This window comes from Myodes glareolus, chromosome 6 (genome assembly GCF_982192425.1).
Source record: "Myodes glareolus chromosome 6, mMyoGla1.1, whole genome shotgun sequence".
In the NCBI taxonomy this organism is placed as follows: domain Eukaryota; kingdom Metazoa; phylum Chordata; class Mammalia; order Rodentia; family Cricetidae; genus Myodes; species Myodes glareolus.
Window position 1 is genome coordinate 17274080 of NC_142031.1, and position 20860 is coordinate 17294939.

General features: G+C 56.5%; 1 protein-coding gene across 11 annotated transcripts in view; it reads right to left on the reverse strand.

The window, feature by feature from the left end:
- Positions 1–1696: 1696 nt before the first annotated feature.
- The window catches only part of Rap1gap (RAP1 GTPase activating protein), a 62395-nt gene continuing 43231 nt past the window's right edge, over positions 1697–20860 (reverse strand). For 5 of the 11 annotated variants that reach the window (XR_015738049.1, XR_015738046.1, XR_015738050.1 and 2 more), the window contains 22 exons: positions 20391–20438; positions 19641–19679; positions 19092–19277; positions 15516–15619; positions 15202–15280; positions 14781–14834; positions 13739–13822; positions 13460–13560; positions 13200–13329; positions 12110–12265; positions 11723–11794; positions 11037–11123; positions 10600–10737; positions 8771–8902; positions 6910–6987; positions 5962–6071; positions 4965–5078; positions 3653–3776; positions 2890–2992; positions 2486–2620; positions 2271–2311; positions 1697–1997 (listed from right to left, as the gene is read on the reverse strand). Coding sequence is in view for 5 of the 11 variants with exons in the window: in XM_087907004.1 (XP_087763130.1) it covers positions 2275–2311; positions 2486–2620; positions 2890–2939; positions 3653–3776; positions 4965–5078; positions 5962–6071; positions 6910–6987; positions 8771–8902; positions 10600–10737; positions 11037–11123; positions 11723–11794; positions 12110–12265; positions 13200–13329; positions 13460–13560; positions 13739–13822; positions 14781–14834; positions 15202–15280; positions 15516–15619; positions 19092–19277; positions 19641–19679; positions 20391–20438 (2058 nt within the window). In the remaining 6 variants the exon portion in view is untranslated. The remainder of the gene's footprint in view (positions 1998–2270; positions 2312–2485; positions 2621–2889; positions 2993–3652; positions 3777–4964; positions 5079–5961; positions 6072–6909; positions 6988–8770; positions 8903–10599; positions 10738–11036; positions 11124–11722; positions 11795–12109; positions 12266–13199; positions 13330–13459; positions 13561–13738; positions 13823–14780; positions 14835–15201; positions 15281–15515; positions 15620–19091; positions 19278–19640; positions 19680–20390; positions 20439–20860) is intronic. The other 6 variants (XM_087907000.1, XM_087907002.1, XM_087907001.1 and 3 more) reach the window with 4 other exon arrangements.

Consider the following 20860-nt stretch of genomic DNA (forward strand, 5'->3'; position numbering starts at 1 on the left):
ATGAGTCATGGTCCCTGGGTGGCCTGAGGCAGCCGAGGGTCATAGAAGGACCCTGTCAAGAAAGGCATGGTACATCTTAGCCTCCCAGTGTCCTCAGCATCTTCCTGGGAAGGTGGGAGTGAGGTAAGGACCGAACTTCTAGAGAAGCTAAGCATGGCTACTCCCTCCGAGCTCAATTAGATAGCTCAAGTTCAGTGTCCCACCCATGAGTCTCCTGTGGCTCTATCCCTGAAGAAACCCATCCTCCATGGCACCTCCAACCAGTTGGGACCACTCAGACTCCATTAGCAGCCACCACAGCTCGAAGTGACTCTTCACTGTTATCCTGGGCTTGGCATTCATGGGCATGTGTTCTCTGGCCTCACCCTAGCCTATCTCCTTGTCCCTTCTAAGACGGTCCTGACTTTGGACCCCTCCCGATTTGAGGTGCTCTCCAGCCTCTACACACGCAGGACCATCTCCCAGAGACCTCTTCTTCCTCCACCCTGTGGCTGGTGATTCTGCACTGTGACTGCCTGAGGCTAGGACTTTGACCCCTTCTCTGTCCCTGCTGGCAGTCCTTTGGTGCCCCCTGGTGGCCACATAAGGGAAACCCTTGGGATTTGTGAGCATGGGCTCAAGGAACGGAGATAATCGTTAGTTGATCACCTACTGTGTGGTGGCCTCTATATGTCTGGTGACAGTGTACCCCAGCTCACTAGATGCTCACAGATACCCCCTGAGGAAGTCACAAGCTCGCCCTTCTCCTGTAAGAGGAGACTGACTTCCTCACCACCAAGCTAAGGAGAGATGGTGCCAGGGCTGACCGCAGAGCCACACTCTTCCTCCATGGGGAAGGGCACAAAGTGGGGGTGGGGGCCATGGAAAGGAGGCCTCAACTGGTGTTCACAGACCCTGTGGCTTCCTGGCCTTGAAGGTACCCCCGAGACGCAGCAGCACTGGAGAGGAAAGACTCATTCCCTCCGCTTTGGGTCCTCTGGGCATTTCCCTGGAGCGTGTCTAATCGGGGTTTACACAAAGCCAGGCTCAACTCGCAGTACAATAGCGATAAATAGAATTTATTTTGTACAACCCTTACTGACATACATGTAGCCACAGGGCTTCCAAAGTGGGTGCTGGGGCATGGCTCCTAATAGTGAACAGATACACACACGGACGTGGCTCACAGCAGCTATGCCTGGCAGCCCCCTCCACTGCAGTGGCGGGAAGGGGATGGCCCGGACTCCAGACCAGCTGAGACCCCTCAGCCCAGAACGCCCAGGAGCGTGGGGTGGCAGGGTTAAGCTGGGTGACGGATGAGGAGCCAGGGAGGACCCTCTTCCCAACAGGGGACACTTGGCCATCGTGTGGAGGCAGTGACAGGACGTTGGCAAGTCTGTGGTAAAGCTGGGGGCTCAGGAAAGGTGACAGGTACAACAGCCCCAGCCCCTAGCCCACCTGGGGCCTCGGGAAGCAGTCGGTGTAATAGGAGGTCCCCAGGAGGACTAATGGCCCCCTTCAGGGCGGGTGCATGAAATGGGTCTTCAGTGACCTCTGAAATAGTCTTGTCCACTTGCAGCAGAGATGCCCCAGGAAGGAGAGTGTCTTGCCCAAGATCCCTCAGCAGAAGCCCCACAGGACTCCCTGCTCAGTGCTCCCTCTGCACACTCTGCACGCCTGCTGCTTCTACGGTGGAGTGTGTGCACGCCATGTTCCCTCTCCTCCTGCTCTGCTCCCCAGGACTCCAGAAGGGAATCCAGGGGACAGAGGCCCAGGTAGGGGCAATCCAGGGCCAAAGTCCCTGCCCACACCCAGAGCCCCAGTCTGGGGTGTGGGGTGGGGTGATGCCAGCAGCATCCACTCCCAGCTCTGGATGGCTCCGCCCTGCGGAGACAGCCCAGATGGGTGGGCCTTGGGGGCTGGAGGCAGGGGTACCAGGGGCTGGGGTGGCTGTGGGGCAGAGGACCAGCTGCCTGGATGTGGTGCAGCATCTTCTCCTTGTGCTTCTGAGGCCTCATCTGCAGGGAAAAGGAGATAAGCTCAGAGGGAGAGGACAACAGCCTGGGAGGAGCCGGCATGGGCTCCTTCCATCCATGGGTAGCCCCAGCCTTCCCCATAGCCCATGATCACTCAGTTCCTTTTGGCTCCATCAAGCTCCCCAACAACTAATAGGCAAAGGTGTGGCAGCACTATGAGCCCCACAGCAAATATAGGGAAACTGAGGCCAAGAGGTACCAAGGCATGAGATTCACCCTCCTTCACCCCATAGGATCCAGTAAGTACTGGCTGACCTGCTCAGTCCCGCCTTCGGATGAGGTGGCAGCTAGCAGCCCTGTGGGGACAGATGCAGCCCGAGGTGGGGGCAGGAGACACGGAGAACCAGAAGTCATTGGATGAGCCCAGATCTCCTGGCCTAAAGGTGCATCCCAGCCATCGGGGTCCCTCCCGCTCCCTGGGTCCCTGTCCCCAGCCAGCACTGCCCTCTCCCAGGAGAGGCCCCTTATACCATCTGGGGTGTGTGCTGCTCAGAGGTTTCCAGTTGGATCTTGATCTCGGGACACGCAGGGTCCCCCGACTTGCCGGCGTCTGGGTGGGGTGATCGCGTGAGGCCTGGGAAAGGGGGCAGGAGGGAGCCACCTCACTGGCCAAGAGGAGGCACCAAGGAGATGCAGGCATGGATGGGTGGTTGGTACTGGGGTTCCCCAACCCTGCCAAGTCCCTCCCTTAGGGATCCTCACTCTTAACTCACCTCCCAGTTACCCTTTATTGTCCTGTGAGACCAGTCCACCTGCCCTGGACCACTGTCCCACGTAAGAGGCTGTCACAACGCATCCCCATGCTCTGGAGTATGGGACTAGTCCCTGCCCTCTGTGCCCGGCCCTCTCCCACCCGACACAGCTGTCCTGGTACCTGGGGAGCTGCCCCCGCTCGTGGTGCTCACACTGTCGTCCAGCCATGTGCTGTAGAGGAAGGAGTCCCGCTTATGGGAAGTTCCTGAGGACGACACGCTCTCCTGGGGAGGGGGGGGAGGTCAGCCCCACCCAGAGCCCCTACCCACCCCCATCCCTCGTTCACTCAGCACACAATCTGCGTATGCTCTCCTGGTCCGGGTCTCAGGGATAGAACAGACCCAGTCCCTGACCTCAGGGAGCTTGAAGTCTCAGAGGCCAACAGGCTGTGAAGAACCCTGTAACTCTACTCTAGAAGGTCAGCGGGCAGGGCCTGTGTCTGCAAGGGTACAGACCAGGCTAGTAGTGGGTACCCACTGGAAGTTAGTTAGATGAAAATGGATAAGGTGCTGAAGGTGAGGCCCAGGCCACAGGGAGAATGTGAGTCAGCCTGGCCAAGGGGCGCAGGGAGGAAGATGAGAGCAGAGGGTGCAAAGGCCTGAGGGTGGGATGGCCCGTGACAATTAGGGACTGCGGAGGAGCTCAGAATGTCTGAAGGAATGAGACAAGGGCAGAAGGAGCACCTGGGTCTTCGGGGGTCTCTGTGGACAGCACTGGGGAGCCATGGAAAACTAAGATTTGTCTGCATCTCCTCTGAGCTGGGACCCACCCCCCCACCAACACCTCAGTCACAGCCAGGCTTATTCCTCTGCCCAAAGCCCCTCCAGAGGCCTAAGAGGCCCCATCCCACCCCTGTGGGGGCCCTAACCCCCCAGGCTTCTCACCAGGCCTGTGTCCTCCCCGTCTACACCTTCCGTCTCCTCCACCACGCTGGCGAAGCTGCTGGCACTGGATGAGGATCTGGAAAAGCCTTGCAGCGCTTCCGCTCGCTGGGCAGCCGTCTCCACTCTGCCACACAGTGCCGTCAGCCAGCAGCCACGGGCGGGCGCTGTCCCTCATTCCCTTGTCGCCCACCCTCCCCAGGGAAGCTCAGCCAGGAGCCAGCCAAGCACCCTCTAGCTGCCACTACAGCTCTTCCAGCCTCTTGTCCTCCGTGGACTCCCAGTGAAGCCCGTCCTGTTGCACGGACCTGGATAGGTCCCTCCATGTTGTCGCCCTCTGGTGGTAACTCCTGGTAACTCCTCACTGCCCCAGGGGAAGTCTGACCGGTTTGGCTTGATACTCAATAACTGTGCCGCTTAGTGGCTCAGTCTAGTAACACTCAGTGGTCCCCTGAGAGAGTCTGTGATTATGGGACCTGTCTCACAGACACGGAAGCACAAGGAGGGTGGCACTCAGCCTCGGGTCACTCAGCACAAGGCAGGGCAGGGACTTGGGACCCTCACACTCAGGGCCTTTGTGTCTCCTGCCCCAAGTCTTGCCTATTGCAAAAATTCCACAACCCAATTTTGTCCCTGTCATATTTTTTTTTCTGTCCCTGCTCAGCAGTCTGACTCTCCAGCTCATGATGCTGAGACCTTGACCATGAGCTCTTGACCCCCACCCCCATCCCACCCCAGCGGGGACCAGCCCAACAGAGTCGCAGCCTCCTCAAGCCTCCTGCTTCTGGTCCCGCCCACTTGCCAGTCTCGCTCAGCACTGCTCTCTTCATAGGTTTTTAGCTTATTTCAGATAAAACTCAAAGCTCTCACAGAGCCTCCAGAGCGATAAGCAGGTCTCCGCCCACCCTCTGACCTTGCCCCCCCCCCCCGTCCCCCAGTTTGCTCCAACTGCCTGCGGCCTTTCTACCCATCAGACATACCTCAGGACCTTTGCACTTGCTGGCCCCTCCCCAGAATCCTCCTATCTCCACCAGGTCCATCAGGGACAGCTCCTCTCTCGGCTCTGTGTCTAAAGACCCACTAAGGACATCTCCTTCCTCCCTGCACCCCTGCTAGCGGCCCCCGCTCTCTGTTCGGATATGGTTTGTTAGGTATATTGTCCAGGCCAGCAGCTCTGTGGTCCCACGTGCACACAGCTTGCCACCGTGTTCCAGAATACAGAGTGGGCACAGCATGCACAAGGTACTCAGCGAAACACCAGAAAACAAAGAATGAGAGGCTTCCTCCCCTGAGCCCAGTGGACCTGAAACCCTACCTGTTCTTAGTTGTGGGCATCTCCGGGGAGCTCTGAGTGGAGGAGTTCTCTGACTTGGGCTCCTGTGAGACATGCCCGCTGTCTGGGGTCTTCTGCCCAGCTGGAGGGCTCTCCCTGCGGGGCACACGGGGGCAGTGGGGGGACTCAGCACCGAGCCTGGCAGTAGGGTAGAATGAGGAGGCGTGGTCATGGGCATGGGGTGGCCTTAGATGGGCTTTTTGGGTAGCTGGCCCTTCCTCTCCATGTCACAGCCTCCTAAAGGATGCCCAGCCAGGACTTGGCTACACCAGGGCTTGAGCCCAGGATTTAGATTCTGAGTTCTGGTGGCACGCCTCAGCTGGCCACTGCATTGTGCTCATGACAAGGGACCTGCCTGACTGCCCCAGGCTGCTGGCTGTTTTCCTATCACACGTTTCTTGCTGCCGTGATGCGTCTCAGAGAAGCACATGCTTGGCATGTGCTTGGCATGTCCTTGGCATGCCCAAGGCTACACAGCTGAAACAGGCCGAGGACCTCTTGTCTGCTTTCTGGGCTCAGCCTTGCCCACAGGCACTCACAGATGCTGCTGGCCCCTCCCGCTGGCTGCATGGACTTCGATCTGAAAGGTGCTGGCCCCAGGGAACCAGTGGAACTACTGTCAGAGCGTTTCTTCCTGAGTGAGAGCTCTCTCATCAGAGGGTTATGAGGCAGAGGGCAGGCACTGGCCAGGGTGGGCTAATGGGCTGGGTGCCCCTGCAGGTCAGGGTGAGCCAGCAGGTTGAGTGCCCCTGAGAGCCAGGGTGGGAGGTGCGCTGGTATCCCTGAAGGTGACGATGGGTGGTGGGCTGGCGCCCCCTGCAGGTCAGGGTGAGCCAACAGGTTGAGTGCCCCTGAGAACCAGGGTGGGAGGTGCGCTGGTATCCCTGAAGGTGACGGTGGGTGGTGGGCTGGCGCCCCCTGCAGGTCAGGGTGGGAGGCACACTGAGTTCTCTGATGGGTCAGGCTCCCACTCACCCACCTCTTCTCCTGCACCTCCTGGATGTTCTCAATGCCAATGGCACTGCTGCGGCGGGAGCCAAATGGACCAGACTTCTTCCTTGTGGGACTCTTCCCAGGGACAATCAGGGACTGTGGGGAGAGACTCCGACTCAGTGCCCACCTGCCTTGCATTCCCAGCGGCCCCCACCTCCCCCTGGGGCCCTGCCACCGCGCCCTGAAGCCAATAGGTGATGAGCAAGAAAGGGTAGAAAATGTGCTTTCCGGAGGGCTGCCTGATAGATGGGGGCAGGCTCAGAGAGGGCCAGTGCTGCTCCGGAGAACACACAGCATGGCTGTGCTGGACCTTAGTACAAGAAGGGCAGGGTTAGGGTTAGGCCACTAGGGTTAGGATTAAGGACAAATCCTCAGACTCTCGCCCCTGGGCCTCATGGGAGCTGCAGCCTAAAAGTAGTAGAGAGAAAGCAGTGGCAACCCCAGTCCCTGCCAGGGCACCTGCACCCTCAGATTTCAGGCTCTGTCCCCCGAGTAAGGACAACCCCCTTTACACACACTATGGCGGGAAGCCCGGCATCAGAAGCGTTGGGAGGTAGCAAGTGGTCCCTGAGGAGGTATGAAGGGAGGGGCAGGACCTGCAGGCAGCTCGTGGTGTGGAGGGGATACAGGGAGAGAAGGATGGTGCTTCATGCAGAACCGGCAATATTGGGAGACGTGCAGCTGGGCAGAGGGTCTCTGAGTACCAGATCCCGGCAAGGACCCAGTCAGGGTTCTAGGGGCCAGGCCAGGGCCTGGGGACTCTGACCAGGTCCCAGTATCACCAGAGCTGTGGCACTCTGCCCTGCACGCCCTTGGGCCTGTCCCGGGAAGGGGGCAACGTCCCCAATATGGCCTCCGTCCTGAGAGCGAGCAGAGAAGAGCGCGTGCAGGTGCAGGCAGCTCCAGAGCCGCGGCCCCTGGATGGGATGACAACCTCTTCCACAGCTCCTATGCCTAAGGCGCTGCCCCGGCGTCCGAATCTACTCGCGCTTTTCCCGGGAATAAGCAATGACTGGCGTGGGGCAGAGAGGTACAAAGTGGAGGGAGAGAGAACACAGAAGGACGGAAAGAGAGAGAGAAACAAAGGAAGCAGTGGCAGGTGGGTACCGCAAGGACACACGACATGGGCAGAGAGAAACCAAGGGGTAGGGAGTGACAGTGGGACACAATGGGGCAAGGGAGGTGAGATAGGAAGAGTTGGAAGGGGTGCAAGCGGACAGGGGAAGAGGAGGAATGGCAGATGGCGAAGGGAGAAAAGGATGAGGAGACAGGAAGGGTAAGAAAAGGAAACCACGTGAAGAGAGGGAGAGTTGTGCAAAAACAAAAACAGAAATGGGTCTGGTTACTGCCACGGCAGATGCTGCTGGCTTGGTCCTACCCGGGGCCCCTCCACAGCCACCCCCAGGAGGCCAGGCCACTCCACAGGCAGGAAGGGAGGGGCTGAGAACCTGGGTTGGGGAGAAGTTGGGCCAGCTCCTAATGACAATGGACTTGGTGACCACTGGACAGCAGAGACCTCACTTTGCTCCCCTGGCCAGACCAGACCACACGAGAGATGGTAGGGAGAGGGGAGGCTCCCGCCACATGACATAGCCACACAGCACGAAGCACAGAGCTTGGCATGCAGCAGACAGGAAGAGAAGAGTGGGTGGCTGGGTAGGTAAACGGATGAATGGACTGATGGATAAACAGACAGATGAATGGCTGGGAAGATGGATGGATGTGTACATGGGTGGATGGACAGGTGGGTAGACAGATGCATGGATGAGTGGTATGATGGGTAGACGGATTGTTGGATGGGCAGATGAATGGATAGATGCAGAGGTGGGTGGATGGGAAGGTGGATGTGTGGGTGCGTAAATGGAAGAGCAAAGGGGAGTGGAGGGGCAGAGCAAGGGGGCAGTGTCTAAGGTGGCCACTAGGTGGCGCAAAGCAACTAAGTCATAAAGTAGGTTTGTAACGTTGGCTGAGTGTGAGTGGGGGCAGACTCCTACAGAGCCTGGCAGACAATTAGTAATCAGAGAGAAGGGGTTCACTCAGGAGAAGCCCACACAGAAGCCCAGTTCCAGACACACAAAAGGCAGTCACAGGCATTGAGGCCCTGGCTGCCACAAACACAGAATGCCACACAAGAAATGTCCACGCAACAACATACATTCTGACAGACAGCAGGCATCCCTGATAATCAGGGCTTAGCACACATCACTTGTTCACATAGCAGCCCAAGTCCAGACACACAGTAGGTGCTCACACAAAAGCCCAGGGTTGGGGCACAGAGTAGGTGCTTACAGAGTAGATGCCCACACAGCAGCCCAGTTTCCAACACACAGTAGGTGCTCACACAGCAGCCGGGGGTGGGGCACATAGTAGGTGCTCACAAAGTCATGTCCACACAGCAGCCCAGGTCCTGACACACAGTGATGCCCACAGCCTGACATACAGAGGTGCTTCCAGAAACCTAAGGCTTGACAGTAAATGCCCACACAGCAGCCCAGTCCCCAGCACACAAAGGACAGCAGGCGTTCAGTAAGGGTCAGGACACAGAGGCTGCAGAAAGTCACACCCAAATAAACAAACGGCCAGGTGGAGAAGGCCAAGGGGGTGGGGAACAGTATCCCAGTATCCTGACTGGGGCACTTGACCATTGTGAGCAGTGTCTATACCAAGTCCAGTGCCCATGATGGGCACATGCTTTGGGAGGTGGTAAGGCCAGGCCTTAGGAGGTAGGGAGAACCAAGGGCCCGGGGCAGGTGGAGCAAGAGGTAGGAGGGCAGGGGAAATGGGGGGACACTCACTATTCCAGCTGCCTTGGCCAGGTCAGGGTTGTTGGGGGTGAAGCTTCCACTGTGGCTAGTAGACACGGTGTTGGGCTTCTTGTTGCTCAGTCCCATGGCATCCATGGACTGGCTCCGGCTCCGGATGACCCTCTGTGAGAGCAGGGGTGGGCATAAAGGAGGTATGGGCTTTCTGGGGGCCTCTTACCTTTGGGGAACCTCAGGGATACACGTATCCAGTCCCTCCCCACCAGTGGCACTCAGGGTGAACCTCGGAAGCCCCGCCGCTTTGTGACATAGCAGTTTCCCTGTGTGCCACACAAGAGGCAGGGACACAGAGTGCTTAGGAGTAGCTGGGCTTCGTTTGCCTCACCAGCATGTTGTCTCGTGGGTGTCATGTGGAAGTCAAGCAATCCTGAGTATGGACATGGCTGACTGCTCCTCAGGAGCCCTGCAGGACCCTCTTAGGGTTCTTTCCCCCTCTTTCTGTCTGTTTCCAGACCATGCTAGACCAAATGTTTCCTCAGGAGACAGAGTGTATACAAACTCTGTCATCTAAGCCGTCTACAAGGTGGGACTGTCTAATGCCCACATTACCCAGGAGAAAACCTAGGCAGAGGTGAGCCTAGGGCCCATAGGGTCAAATCCTGCCCTTCCCTACAGACTCCGTTGCCTTGGAGGCATGCTTTGACCTAATCCAGGGCCCCTACTTAGAACTAGCCAGATGAAAAACCTCTAGATCCTGCTCAAAGAAAACACCAGTGGGTCCCTGGCTCCAGTGTTAGGGCCAGGGCTCTCTAGATCAATTTGTTGGTATCCTTTGTAGGCCACTGGACTAATCTCCCTATATGAACCCACAGTTCCCACTGTAGCTGAGCCTGGGTGAGGCCACCTCCCACCGGTGAACTAGGAGGAGCAATCACTGCCTAGCGCCCAGCAGCTGGTGAGTTCAGGCCCCTTCCACGGATGGGGGCAGAAGTCCCCTTCCACTGCCTAGTTATAATTTGTCCTTGCTCTAGTAGATGGAGCAGGCATTTATACCCACATTATGCTAACCTAACCGCTTTGCAAATAATTAAAAAAATGTTTGTGCATGATGAGCTGTCGTGACCCCCATTTCCCTACTCAACAGATAAACTGAGGTTTGGAGCATGCCCAAGCTGGTAAGTGGCAAGACTGAGCTGGAAACACAGGGACTTCATACTCTCAGCTACATCACATAGTGCCAGGGGAGGTCACACAGTGAGGTTCCTCTGCAATGTCACCGGTTCACATCTGTCTCCTGAGCCCATTTCTTAGACACATGACAGACCTCCTCCCCTCTTTCTTGCCCTCAGACTCAGCAGTCACAGTCCGTGACACCAGTGGCTCCTTGCTGCTATCTGGAGGACTCCAGCCTTTGATGGAGCTCCCAGGTAGACCCTCTCCTGAGTCCCTCCAGCCATTAACTGCACCCCAAACCAGAGCCCCACTTTACACTCTTCCTCCTGACTCAGACTACCCAAAGCACAGAGCACATCTCCAGATCTCAATGCACCTGAAAGTGTAGGTCCACCAAGCTACGACCTAATCCTAGCCACACTTCTAAGCAGAGATACAAGTCCTCAGCCAGACCCCGCCTTAGCTCCATCCCCAGGACTCAGACTACAAGACCTGCCCTAACCCACCTCCAGCCACATCGCCCTCACAGAACCCTAGCCCTCACAGACCCCAGTTCTAGGACTAAGGCCACAGCCCCTCTCCAGGCCCATCCACACCCAGCTGCCTCTAGCTATCCTGCCCCATTCCTTCTCCATCAGTCCCGGCCCGCCCGAGCCCCATCCTGCCAGGGTGGAGCGCAGGGCCTTCACCTTGAAAGACTCGAAGAAGCCGCCGCCGCCGCCACCATTCTCCATCTTATCATCGTCGCCACCCAGGCCCATCATGGACTGGCTGTGGATGTGGAGTTCCTCATAGAGTGTCTCCAGGAGGGCAACACGCGTCCGCTCCTATGGGTCGGCCATGAGAGACCTCAGAGATCAACCCCTGACCTGGCAATTCCAATCCCGGCTTCACCTACCCTGTGCGAGGCATGGGAGGTCCTTAGGACCTGTGCTGGCCTCCCTAACTCTCTAGCTCCCTCCTCCTGCATGGCATCGTCCCCCTCCAGTCCATGCTGGACACTGGCCTCTGCTGCCTCTCACTTCACCCATATCTCTGTCCGCCCCAATTAACCCCCCAGAGTCAAGGTCTGAGCATGCCTTCTCCCTCTGGGGTGGGGGGCGTCCATCCCTCCAGTCCACGTTACCTCCAGTTTGGCAAACTTCTCTGCTTTATAGCAAGCATACTCAGCGTTGATCAACTTCGTCAGCAGAAATTCCTGGAACTCAGGCCCCTGGGAGCCCCCAGAGTGGAGGAGACAAAAGGAGGGTCAGAAGAACACTAGAGAACAGAGCTGAGCTCGGTGAGTCCGGTGAGTCCGGTGAATCCGACTGGAGCTCCCGAGTGGTGCCCTGCTGTGGCCTGAGGTCACCCTCTCCACTCCCAGGGGGCTTCTCCTTGGACTCAGCTCTCTAGCTAGGCACTACAGAGGACTCTGTATCCCTGATGGCACCCCCCCCCCAACTTGGGAGGGCCCAGCAGAACATGCAGGGGGAGGGAGGGATCAAATCAAAGTTTGCCATGTGTAGCTAGTGAGGGGTTGACAGGGACATGTGCGCACCCTCCCCTAGAGAAAGGACAGACCATCAGAGAGAGAAGAGATGAAAGGCCACAGTCAGCTAGAGAAAATGCCAAACAGCCCTGCAGTGTACTCTGTGACCTTGCAGAATAAGTCACAGCATTTATCAAGACAAAGAGAGGCAACACAGCCAGCAGAAGGGTGAAGGGGAACCTAGATCCCCAGTACAGAGGGGGCCTTCGGGTCCTCCCTCAGCTCCTCCCATTTCAATCCTGCTCCTGCTCTGGGGCCAGGGAAGCGGGCCTGCCTCTCACCTTCCTGAACACAGCAGGGTCCGGGAGGGGGGGGCCAAAGAAGGGCACATCGTCTCTCGCCGTGACAGAGACCTGGAAGGAGAGGAAGCTGTTTCTGTGGGGTCCAGGGTCCACCCTACTCACAGCATCTAGAACCCCTAAATCGGTCCATGGGGTACAGGAGGCTCTGGGGCTGCCCAGAGGGGGGACCTTCTAAGCCAGAATTCCAGCTCCTCCAGCCACTGCCCTGAGACTGCAGGGTGGGGCCAGTCAGGGAACTGCATGAGGATGTGAAAGCTCGGGACGGGGTGGGGGGGGTGGTGTAACACAAGACAGAATGGGAGGTAAGTGGCCCCTCTAAGGAGGAGCCTTCCTTCCTCACAGCCCACAAGCCCCAATTTCACCTACCTTGTAGAGGGGGCCATCGGGGCCGCCCCCCTCTGCCTGCACCACCACGTAGGCATGCAGAAAGTTGGATGCAATCATGTCCGGCACGAAGGGTGTGTTCTCATCCTGGAAGACCACGGCGACGATGTCGTTTCCAATATGCCGCTTCCGCTGCAACTGAGCACAGGGCCACAGGCATTCACAGCCTGGCCATGCAGGGTGTGGGACGGGGATGTCCAGAGGTGTGGGGTTGGAGGGGAGAACGGAGCAATCAGAGAGCACAGCTAGGGATGTGTGCTCCTGCCCACCCCCAGTATGGCAAACTTGTCTTAAGATTATTCCCGTTTCCTTGGATACCTCTGACAGATGAGAAAATGGAAGCTGAGAGAAGATTGATTCCAAGGCCTCCTGATGCCCTCGGGGACCTGAACCCAGGTCTCGAACCCGCATCCCACCTCTCAGCCCCTCCCCTATCTCAATCCTATCTCAACACCCCCAAACATGGTCCATCACTAAAAAATGAAATTAGTGCCACTAAAAGGGAAAACCAAAGGAAGAAGCCAGTAAGAATAATACAGCTCCATCATCTATTACCCTTTTAGCACCCGAGGCTGGGGGAACGGAGGCAGGCAGATGGCCTGATGGGAACGCTCGCTCGAAACAAGGTAAATTGAATTTTGAGTTTAGGGCTAGGAACATGCCTGAACTCCCTGTTCTTTCATGGGACTCCCAACTTCCTTTTGTTAGCAACTTGGCAGCCTGTCATCATTGCATCTTAAAAGAGGTTCCTAACTCCTGGCTCTAAGTCTCAGGACCCCCACGTGACCCCACCATGCCTCTTGTTCCCGCAGTGTATAACCTGCTCTAGTCACATTCCCTCTCCCTTTAACTCATCTACCTTGTAGATGTCATTATTGCTCCACAGAGGCAGAAGCCAGGGCTTTCCTACCTCCCCGTTCTACCTACAGCCCGCCCTGGGGGAGGGGGACAAGTCATTTCCGTATCTGTATTACAGGGCCCAGCGCTGAGGCTGGCGTGATGGACGCGGAACAGACAAGTGGATGGGGTCACAGGTGACTGTAGCAAATAGGTGAATGGGTGCCCAGGCTACCTGCTGGGCGTCCCCTTCTGTGTATGGCAGCTTGGTGGACACGTGAAACATGATCTCCTTGTTGCGGAAGTTGCAGTACACGGACTCGGTCCCGGTCTGCCCGTGAGTCACGTCCAGGCCTCCTCGGAACCTGTCCCCAGGCCCCCAAGGCCATGGCTCAGTCTCCAGCTCCAGTCAGGCCTCCGTGGGGCCAGGACGGGGCTCCCTCCCTCTCAGGAACACGGTCCTATCTGCTCTAGCCATCTGACCCTGGGACTCACCCCTTGAAGTCCTGCAATTTGACTTTCTGGCCCAGGAACTCAAGGAACTCCACGAAGGCGGGGCTTTCCTCATTGGTGCTGAAGAGCTCCTCTTCAGATGTCTGGGGGCCACACAGAGGGGCAAAGTCACAAAGCTGCAGCTCCTGAGTGACCCTCCCTCAGCCGCATTTCCTCCCAGAGTGGCCATGGGCAGTCCCCAAGCTCCTGGGAAACAGTGAGTGTTCTGGCAGGTGACAGTTGAGCCACAGGCCGGGCCAGGGGAAGGGTGGGTAAACACACCTGCCCCAGCTTCTGATAAATGACTCCGAACTTGAAGTTATTGCTGATAACATGTTCATCAAAGGTGACGATGAGCCTGGAGGCCTGCAGGGAGTGCCAAGTAGTGTGTGCTGGAAGCACGCTGTGCTCTCCCTGCCTCCACCACACACACGCGCGCGCTCGCACACACAGGCACATACACACCATCCTCAAAACAAGGTCATAGGGAGACTCCACTGGTCCTCTGCTGCTTGCTTTCAGAGAGCTTCAGCCTTTTGCCTCTGATCAACATCCTGCAGACCTGTGCAGGGCTGGGACCTGGCTCTGATTCTGTTGAATTTCCAAATTCTACCGTGAGCCCTGCCTATTATAACCAAGGCCACCCCAAACCACTCCGCAATGCCCAGCTCACTCCCTGACACCTCAGCAAACTTCCTCAGGCTCCTTAACAGTCCAGCCATCTTGCCTTGGGACCCCAAGCAAGTGTCCTTCCTCACTCTGAACCTGTTTTCCCCTACTGAAACCAAGATGTGGGATTTGATTTCTGAGATCCCTTCCTTCACCTTTCAGGATTGAAGGCTGATTTAAAAAATTCAGCTAGGACACCCACCCCGGGATATTTCAAGGCCATGCCTTCCAGATGACGGAAGCCACTGCACTTATGTCAGCATCGTCATGGCCATGGGAGCCAGAGGGGTGGGGGCTGTATGTACATCTGTTGTGGGGATGCACTTACAGGGCTATCAGTATTATTCAGTCTCCCTATATCCCTTAGAAGGTAAGAAACATGAGAAAGAAGTCGAGAGCACAGACTGTCCTAGGAAGCTCTCCAGACAGCGTGAGATATTGCATGCATGAGCAAGGCTCCAGGTAGGCCCCTTTATCTGCAATGAGTCCTTAGGTAAACACAGAACACAAACCCTTCTGTGCTTTCTACTGCACACTGTGGGGGATGTACGGTCATCAGGGCAAACAAAGAAGGCCCAGCCACAAAAGGTACCAATAGGTGCTCACTCCTCCTCCCGCTGCCACACACCCTGGGTGAACAATTCAGGGCAGATACCTTGGGGTAGAGCACAGGGTAAAATCGATCCACATTGACATCTTCACATACCAACTGCAAAAGACCACAGGGAAGGGTGTGAGCTGGGGTCAAGGAGAGAGAAAGAGAGAAACTTCCTGCATCTTGGTAGGCAAGTCTAGGGAAGACAGCAGCAGAAAGGCGGGGGGGGGGGGGGGTGGATGGGCCCGTCTGGAAGCAACAGAGACTAGTGAAAGACTGGGGGCCCTCACTGCTGCTCAGACTGGGGCTCAGAGAACTGGGGCCACCTGGGATCTGTGGGTGCTGTAGAGAGCTAGAAGCACAGTGCAGCTACCCAGGGCTACACAGGGCAGCATGCGCACTGGATGGCATCAGGAAAGAGGCTGCCCTTAGAAGCAGCTGCCATCTGCAGGCCAGGGACCCAGGAGGTTCATGGTTTCACCTTTGCCATCTGGACCACATTGGGGAACTCGGTGAGGCAGGAGATGGGGATGACATCATGGTAGGTCCGACACTTGGTCCTGGGAGGAGAAAGCTATGTTGGTGAGAGACTCAAGGGCAGGAAGACCTCAGGGGACCAAAGGTGACAGCAGGGCATCGAGCCTGGCTAAGGCATGACCTTGCTGTGTGGCCTCAGGCAAATTCTTGCTCCTCTCTGGGCCTCCATCAGGAAGGCAGGTACAGGGAACTGCGTGCTCGAATTCTAGACCTTAGTCCTCCCTACTGTCTTGGGGTTCCCCCTTCCACTGCCCTTACCTAAGCAGTAGCCGCAGGTGCTCTTGATCCCCGATGACATCATACTTGAGAGAGAAGACCAGGTGGCCAAGAGCAGTGTCCAGAGAATAGTAATTGAAGTGCTCCTGTGGTGGGAGGGGCAGGGGAGTGAGGGAGAGGAGGTCTTGGCTTCTGGAAACCAGAGAGCCAACATGGTCCCAAGCAGCAGATGCCGTGGGCAACTGCAGACTCTGCATCAGATTGATCTGCTCCTCAGTCGGGCAGCCTGAGGAGCACCTGTTTCTCCATCACTCTCCTGTTCTATTAGCTGGGAGGGAGGCCACTTGCCTGGATGGGGCTTGGAAGTGAGGTACAGTGTCTGGCACTGTGTTCAAGAATGCTGGCTGGGACTTTATCTCTGGCTCCTTATCAAAGTCGGAGCCACCCACAAGTACATCTGTGCGTCTGTATGTATATGTATGTGTGCCCCAGACCCTAAGTACCCAGCAATCGCTCCACAAGAAAAGTCACCTAGCCAGGCGGTGGTGGTATATGCCTTAATCCTAGCACTGGGGAGGCAGAGGCAGGAGGATCTCTTGAGTTTGAGGCCAGCCTGGTCTGCAGAGGGAGTTCCAGAACAGCCAAGGTTATACAGAGAAATCCTGTCTCAAAGAAACAAAAGAGAGAGAGAGAGAGAAGAAAGGGAGGGAGGGAGGGAGGGAGGGAGGGAGGGAGGGAGGGAGGGAGGGAGGGAGGAAGGGAAGAAGGAAGGAAAGAAGGAAGGAAGGAAGGAAGGAAGGAAGGAAGGAAGGAAGGAAGGAAGGAAGGAGGAAAAGTCAACTAAGGCATGGTGGTGAACACCTAGCATTCCAGCCTAGGGGGGCTGAGGCAGGTGATCCCGAGTTCAAGGCCAGCTGAGCTACACAGTGAGGCTGTCTCAAGACTAAAGAATGGTAGGATGGGGCCGGTGGCCCACTAGTTAAGAACATTCTTCTAGAGGACGTGAGCTCTGTTTCCAGAACCCGTGTCGGATGGCTCACAGCTGCGTGTAACTCTAGGGTCGGGGGATCCAGTGCCCTCTTCTGACCTCCACAGAATGAAGGGAGTGGGAAGGAAGGGAAGGACAGAGGCCAACTACCAAGTGTAGGGCACTGGAAGGAAAAGAAGTCAAACAGTTGATTGCCTAACCTGTGGCTCAGTGGCCCCTGAAGTCAAGGCCCGTGAGAAACAGGAAATGATGCATCCTAACTGACCAGGCAGGTTCCTGACATCCTCCTCACCAGAAAGGAGGGTGCGAAGGATGCCTGTGACAGCAATGACACCCTCTCTATGGGAACCCAGGCCTTTTGGGGAAAAAGTCCTAAACCCAGAAGTCAGGGGTCACAGCCCCAGCCTGGCACTGGGCTCCCCCTGCTAGTTTGGGCCTGGGAGTGGAACTGCTCAGCCACACCCGCCCCGAGAATCAATCACCCTGGAAGTGAATCTTGTTTAAACATGAACGTTGGTTGCATTTGGAGGCAGGGTGGAGAAAGAGGCAGGGCTGGGGAGTGTGCCCTCGAATTTGTAGTGCCCCTGAACTAGGTCTATTGAATGGACCCAGACCCACAGATCCCCCTGAACCCCAGCCTAGGCACAGAGCAGAGAAAACCCCAAGATGTCTGACATAGATGATCTGTCCATAGATGAGTGGCAGGCACTTGGCCAGGAAATCCGGGGACTGGGAGTTCCCCACTAGGCTGGAGGAACTCTAGAGACACAGTGGGAGGTGGGATCATGGTCTCAGGAGATTGGTCCCTAAGGCCACCCTCACCGCCTCTTACCACCAACGTGTGGTCCCTATGCTGGGCACTGCCTCTTTCCTAGCCACCCCAACTCCTCTCCTCTGTCCTACTGACCTGACCCTGGTCACCACAGCCCCAGCTTGTTCTTTATTCCTGCCGTACCAAAGACCCCTACTCCACCCAGCACTGTGACATCTCTGGTAAAGCTTAGAGTGCCAGCTATGCCAGGCTCACAGTCCCTGACTCCTAGACACAGCTGAGAGCACTGGACAGTGGGCAATGGAATGAAGGTCTCCCTCCCTCCACTCCAGGCTCGGCCAGGAGGTAGAATCGAGTGCTATGCTCTGGCTTCATCCCCAGGCAAAGGTTGGAGCCTCAGCCTGCTGGGTTAGTCACCGCACAGCGAATCGCCCCACCCACCCCCAACCAGACAGCACCAGTGATTTCCTAGAAGCAGGCTAGTGCCCTGGGTCCATACTGAGGCCACGTAGCTTCCCAATCATGCAAGTGTGCTCCTTCCATTAGGTGCACGTATACACATACACACACACACACACACACACACACACACACACACACACACACACAGGGTTTGGCTGGGATTCCCATCTTCCTGAACATTTTTTTTCCCCAAAGAGGGTTTCTCTGTGTAGCCCTGGCTGTCCTGGAACTCACTCTGTAGACCAGGCTGGCCTCAAACTCACAGAGATTCACCTGCCTCTGCCTCCCGAGTGCTGGGATTAAAGACGTGCGCCACCACGGCCCGACCTAGTGAATGTCTGTGAGAGCTGTTCAGTTCTAGGCTCAATAACTGATCCTGACCAAGTCACCTCACATGAGTTTGGCTTCCTCTTCCGCAAGAGTGGAGGGAGCAGGTTAGGTGTGGCGGCAGCTACCATCAACCACATGTTATAGGCTTCACATGCTCTTGTCTTAGCCCCAGTTTTACAGATAAGGAAACAGTTGAAGAAGGTTAAATAAAACACCCAAGTTAACACAACCAAACCAACAGAAGGAGGATCCACCATCTGCACCCCAGAGGCCACAGCACAAGTCTATTTTCACGGCACACCAACAGCACCCGATGTAATGTGGTCCCAGCACGGGTCCTCAACTCCCACCCAGTAACTTTCTTCGTTTTGCTTCTGTTGAGACAAGGTCTTGCTTTGTGGCCTAGGTAAGCCTTGAACTTCCGGTGATCCTCCTGCCTCAGATTCCCAAGTGCTGCAATTTCAGGCCTCGCCATCCTCAGCTCACACCTGATAACTCTGGAGCATGACTGCCTTGCTCAGTACGCGCTCCGCAGAGTGCCACCGTGGGTGTCCGTCTACGGAGCAGTTATCGGGCAGAGTCCCTGCTCCGAGGCTGTGGTGACACCCGTCCAAGTCAGACTGTGACACTCCTATCTTCCCAGCCCCTCCCCTGGCTGCTGAGGGCCAGGTCTGGATCAATTCTGTTTTCCATACCTGGAGCTCAGTGCAAGGCCAGGTAGGCAGCTGGTGCTTGTGTTCTGTTCACCCTGGAAAGCACTTACTTGGTTGGAGATGCTGTTCAAAACCCCTCACTGGCACCTATGGACGTCATAATTGCCTTTTACAGATAGGGAAACTGAGGTACCCAGTAGATAACCTAGCTAAGGCACAAACCATGATGGGGTCTCTTTTCTTGACAACCATGCTAGACTACCTTTTGCAACATCTGTCGAATGAATGAATGAATCTGAGACTCAGAATTCTGGGATACTGACCTAGCTTCATGAGACTCAGAATTCTGACCTGTCTTCAGCCCAAGGCCACCTCCTGTGGGGCCCGGCCTCCCACCCCAGCCAGCCACTCACCTTGCCCAGAAAGTGCTTCCGGTAGATGCGCGCTGTCGGGTTGCACTCCAGTTTGACCTTGGTGGTGGGAGACTGCAGAGGCTCTGTCTCAGGGATGCTGGTGATTTCATGATTGGTGCCTTCAATCCAGTAGCCCCCAAACTGGGGCAGGAGGATGAGAGGGAAGGGCCCTTCTCGCCCTAGAACCTAGAGGGAGACTCAGCTGAGAGATACTCCACACAGCACCCACTAAGGCCCCAGGGCAACCTCTCAACCCAGACCCAGCACTAGCAGGCACTAGGGGACAGTCCAGGGCTATGAGACCCAAGGCTCTTGTCTACCCCTTTGGGGAACTTGCTTGGCTCCTTACCTCTTGGCACTATGCAAAGGTTGGGGAAGAGGGTAAGAGAGAGGATGGCCCAGGGCCATGGATGAAATATGTGGGCGAGAGGCCTCAGATTCAAACAACCCCAGAACTCTCAGGATTAGAAAGTGAGTCTCCCTAAGACAGCCCTGCATGAGGGCCTCCCAGGGTCATAGTAAGGGAGGGTGTGGGACTGAGGCTGGTACCTCATGGACACTTGGGTAGGGAATGTAGTCCTCCTCCGTCTGCAAAATATAAACAAACCACGGATCAGCTGAGGTGAGGCTTCACCCTTTACACACACACGCATGCACACACAGGGAGACACGTACACACACACACACGTGCTTGCTCAAAGGTTCCCTGAGTCTGATATCTTTAGAAGTTTTCTGCCAGGGATAAGGGAAGTTCCCTGCCTTCCCTGAGGAAAGCCAGGACAGACAGAGCCAGTACTCCAAATGGGACCTTAGAACCGACATTCCTACCAAGCTCCTGGTGGCTTCAGTCTACAGACTGCTCTGAGACCCCGGCCCTGAATGAAGCGTCAGGCTTATAGCCCAGCACACACCTGCAGCCCGGAAACCTTGCCCTGGGTCCAGGCACATCCTCTAGGGGAGTGTCGAATCAATGGAGGTACATGCCTATCTGAGGACCTGTGCTGAATGAAGCAGGGGCTCCCAGGCCAATAAGCAAACACGGCCATGTGATGGCAGCCACCTTTGCAGTAACTGGGCTCAGGCTTTGGTATGAGGTGGCCTGGAGGGGCAGGTGCCTGCGGTGGGGCAGGAGGGCAGCAAGAGCTGGCTTGAGAGCTTTCCAAGGTCAGGGCAAAGGCTCTACCAGCTGCTGAATTCCCAGGGCCAGGTGCCCTGCTCAGCAACACTGGCACACGGTGGCAACTGGGACCCTCTTCCTGGACCCTACCCAGCTTGGGGAGTCTGGCCTGGCCCACTTACTTTGAGGGGTGGTGGGAAGGAGCATCGCTGTTCATCCATCCTGCTGCCCTGCAAGAGAAGGTATGTCGTTACCCTTCTGCCATGCCTGCCACTGGGAGCCCTTCCTGGGCTGAAGCCCTAAGACAGATGCCCATGTACGTAAGGGTACTTGCGGAATGGGGTGTTGACCAAATTGTTCCTCAGGCATCCCCGTGGTGATGAGATCAGGGAGGTACAGCAGCAGAGAGGAGCTGGGGGCTCTGTGCAGGAAAGCACGTGATGCTGGGAGTGGGGGCTGGGAAGCATACACAGGCATGTGGTGTGTGTGTGTGTGTGTGTGTGTGTGTGTGTGTGTGTGTGTGTGTGTTTGTAGGGCGGGGTTAGTGCATCAAGAGATACATGGAGGGGAAGGAGATGAAAGAGAGGGAAGACGAAGAGGCAGTGAAACTGCAGGGATAGGAGCCGAGCCAGAGAGTTGACAGGAAGGAGGC